At 37.6% G+C, this 3,050-nt stretch overlaps 1 protein-coding gene across 1 annotated transcript in view; it reads right to left on the reverse strand.

Annotated features, from left to right (window-relative positions):
• Window positions 1-10: 10 nt before the first annotated feature.
• Window positions 11-3,050, reverse strand: part of ISCA1 (iron-sulfur cluster assembly 1) — a 3,340-nt gene continuing 300 nt past the window's right edge. Inside the window, exons 2-4 of the mRNA XM_031557414.1 lie at window positions 2,700-2,974; window positions 2,487-2,554; window positions 11-828 (exon numbers count right to left, since the gene is read on the reverse strand). Coding sequence (XP_031413274.1) covers window positions 708-828; window positions 2,487-2,554; window positions 2,700-2,974 — 464 coding nt within the window. The 3' untranslated portion in view covers window positions 11-707. The remainder of the gene's footprint in view (window positions 829-2,486; window positions 2,555-2,699; window positions 2,975-3,050) is intronic.

Consider the following 3,050-nt stretch of genomic DNA (forward strand, 5'->3'; position numbering starts at 1 on the left):
TGGATGTAAATACAAGAGAACTCAGTAATTCTCAAACAAAACAACAGAAAAAACAGAGGAATATTTTAGAAACTTCTCAAAAATAAACATTATATTGATTCTTTGAAAATCCTTATTTCACAGGACCACAAAGAAATTTTGAGCGCTGGACAAAGCTATGGAACTTTCAATATTTTAGCAATACAACTGTTATAGGGTGCTCAACAAAATTATCAGACAGCTTAATTATCAGACATGCTTAAACATCAGCATATGAAAACAATTTTCTAAGTAATGCTTAATTAAAATTGTAGAAATGGTTGTTACAAAACAATTTGAAGATCAAAAGCATAAACAGGTTAAAAACAAATTACAGATCAGTGAAAAAGAAGACAAGTTAGAGAAGACTTTTCAAAAATAAAATCCTTTTTTTGCCAACTCTAGTTTTAGGCATGCTGATAAAGTATCCCTTTCCATACGCATTTTTCTATTTTTTTTCTCTGAATACCTAGGATTAACCTCCTCCAAAAACATGAACCATTTGCTACACTACTTATTCTGCACAGTAGCCTTTGAACCACAGATTGCAGAGCTGCAGGTTTCAACTGGTAACTTCAACATGGAAACCAATGCAACACCAATTCCAGAATCAGAAAGCTAGGACCTCTTTTTATAGTTTAGTACTCAAAAAAATTTCTAACCCGCCTTTCTAACCACGTAAGATTGCTCTACTGCAGCAGAAACTCACCATCTTGAACTACTTCTTCATCAGAGTCTCCTTTAGACTTTGTATATTCTAATGTATAAGAAAGTCCATTGCATCCCCTTGTACGAACACCTACTTCACACCTACCTGGAAAAAAAACAAAACACAAACATACATGACTTTTTTAAAACTTGTTCTTCAACACCTAGATATAAAAGTAGGTGGAATAACAAAATGACTACATTTAATATTCCCTACCCCAAAGCCTAGAACTAGAACAGAAGTGAACTAGCTCAGTGCATTTTTTTTCCTTTTATAAAATTGATTATAAAGGTAATGGTAAGCATCAGATATCTGCTACTTTGCACCTAGCTCTAATATATTCTTAAAAAGAACTTTTGAAGTGATAATAAATTACTGGTACTTCTGTGAGTGCCCAGTCTCATAAAGACAGTAACATTTCAAAACGTTGTGACTTCAATTTAAACTTCATTCAGATGCTAATTCAGGCACTATTTTAAGACTATTATAATTAATTATGAAGCTGTGAGGGCAGGCCAAGGGCAGTTGTTAGATTTTTACACTCCTTCTCTAATGACCATCAGAAAACTACTTCAATTCAAAATTCTGAAAGAATTTACTTTGATTGCTTCATTACTCCTATTGCCTTTTGCCCCTAAAACTCAAACTCTGCCTTACATCAAATACATTCATTTGCTTACTATGTTAATCCATGTTAAACTCAACCTAGTCAGTATGTTTGTAACCATCCACTGCTTCTCATAATGATCTTCTATGTTCGACAGAAAAAGAGCAGCCATATAAGTGAGGAACTAAGAAAAAGTGGTATAGAATCAGAAAGTCATTCATGTACAATAAACTTTCAGAAGTACCTCCTTCATTTTCAGCAAACCACTGTTTCTTAGTTAAACAGAAGTACATTGTATACCTGTGTAATCAGTGTTACAATAAAAATCTAGCAGAACATTATCAAATGCCACCACTTGGGACCTCAGACAAACTGTGTGTGATCTGCTCAGACTATGCACCTCTTGACAGGAAACACTACATACAATGCAGCATGCTGGAAAACAGGAACACTGTTTATAACACAAAGATGAATGATCAGCCAAGCTGCAGGCTTTGGGCTTCCTTACCATCATTTGTGTTTTGAAGAAAAAGCCTGGTTATTTACAGATGTAGAGGAAGAAAAGGAAACAATGGGCATTGTACTGAAGTTAAGAGAGAATATTTATCTTGAAATAGTACTTGCTGTAAAGCAAAATAAAAATAGGGTTTGTTTTTATAGTGGTTAGAAAGAAAGACTGTGCTTTCCTCTGAAAAGCTCAGTTATTTGGTGAAATGCTGATAACTTACAAAAATGAATATTTTGTCAAGTTTCTTAAGTAATGTGTGTTTTCCAACAGATAATAATCTAGCATTACAGTTATATACCTCACAATGACCATTCCTACAAAAACTAATTATTAATGTCTTAAAGGAACAGTTGAAGGCCCTAAAAGAAATCACCACTGTGCCATATTAGAAGACTTCATTAAAATATAACTTAAAAATAGTTTGAAGCTCAACTTCGTTTCACATTTTATCATCTCAAAAGTAACTGTACAGTGACACATTATTACAGCAAGCTAACTCCTGCATTTCATTCTATAGAGAAACAATGCTTAAAAAACATTTTCCTCCAAAAAAGCCCCCAACATCTCTAAACTGCTGCGTGTTTATTTCAGACTTCTCGGTTAGTCAGAAGTATTTGTGACTGTCAGCTGCACAGCACAACAACCCTGATATGCTTACATGCTCAGGCTGGTCTTTAAGAAGTTGCTTTATCTTCTGGACGGCTGACGGGGTCTGAAAAACAAAACAAAAATACACACATCATTTCTAATTGTTACTTCTTGTTCATTTGCAGCGAGTACTTGCATAAACAAGCACTTCACAGAACTATGTTACACACAGCCCTATTCTGATACTGCGCAACAAAGTTATGCCTTACACTTGATTCCAGCACCCCATTTGCACGGCCACCTTTGGCACAGCCACCTGTCACATCGCCAGCCCACCTGCTGCCGACCTGCTGCCTGACCTCAGCAGCGCCTTGTGACTGCAGAGCCGAGCAGAGTACCTGCCGCCTTCCCACAGCCAGCAGCTCAGGTACGTAAGCGCCTGTGGCTAGCTTTCCGTTTTCAGACAGTCTCTGAGGACTCTGAGGAGCAGCCCGCTCCTCACTTTCATCACACGACGTATTTACGTTTGTAGGCACGCAAGCACCTCATACGCCCGTAACCCCGCTGCGCAGCCGGCTGCCCGCGATCCCCTGGGGGCGTCCCCGCGCCCGCACCCAGAC

The sequence above is a fragment of the Meleagris gallopavo genome, chromosome Z (assembly GCF_000146605.3).
Source record: "Meleagris gallopavo isolate NT-WF06-2002-E0010 breed Aviagen turkey brand Nicholas breeding stock chromosome Z, Turkey_5.1, whole genome shotgun sequence".
Lineage (NCBI taxonomy): Eukaryota > Metazoa > Chordata > Aves > Galliformes > Phasianidae > Meleagris > Meleagris gallopavo.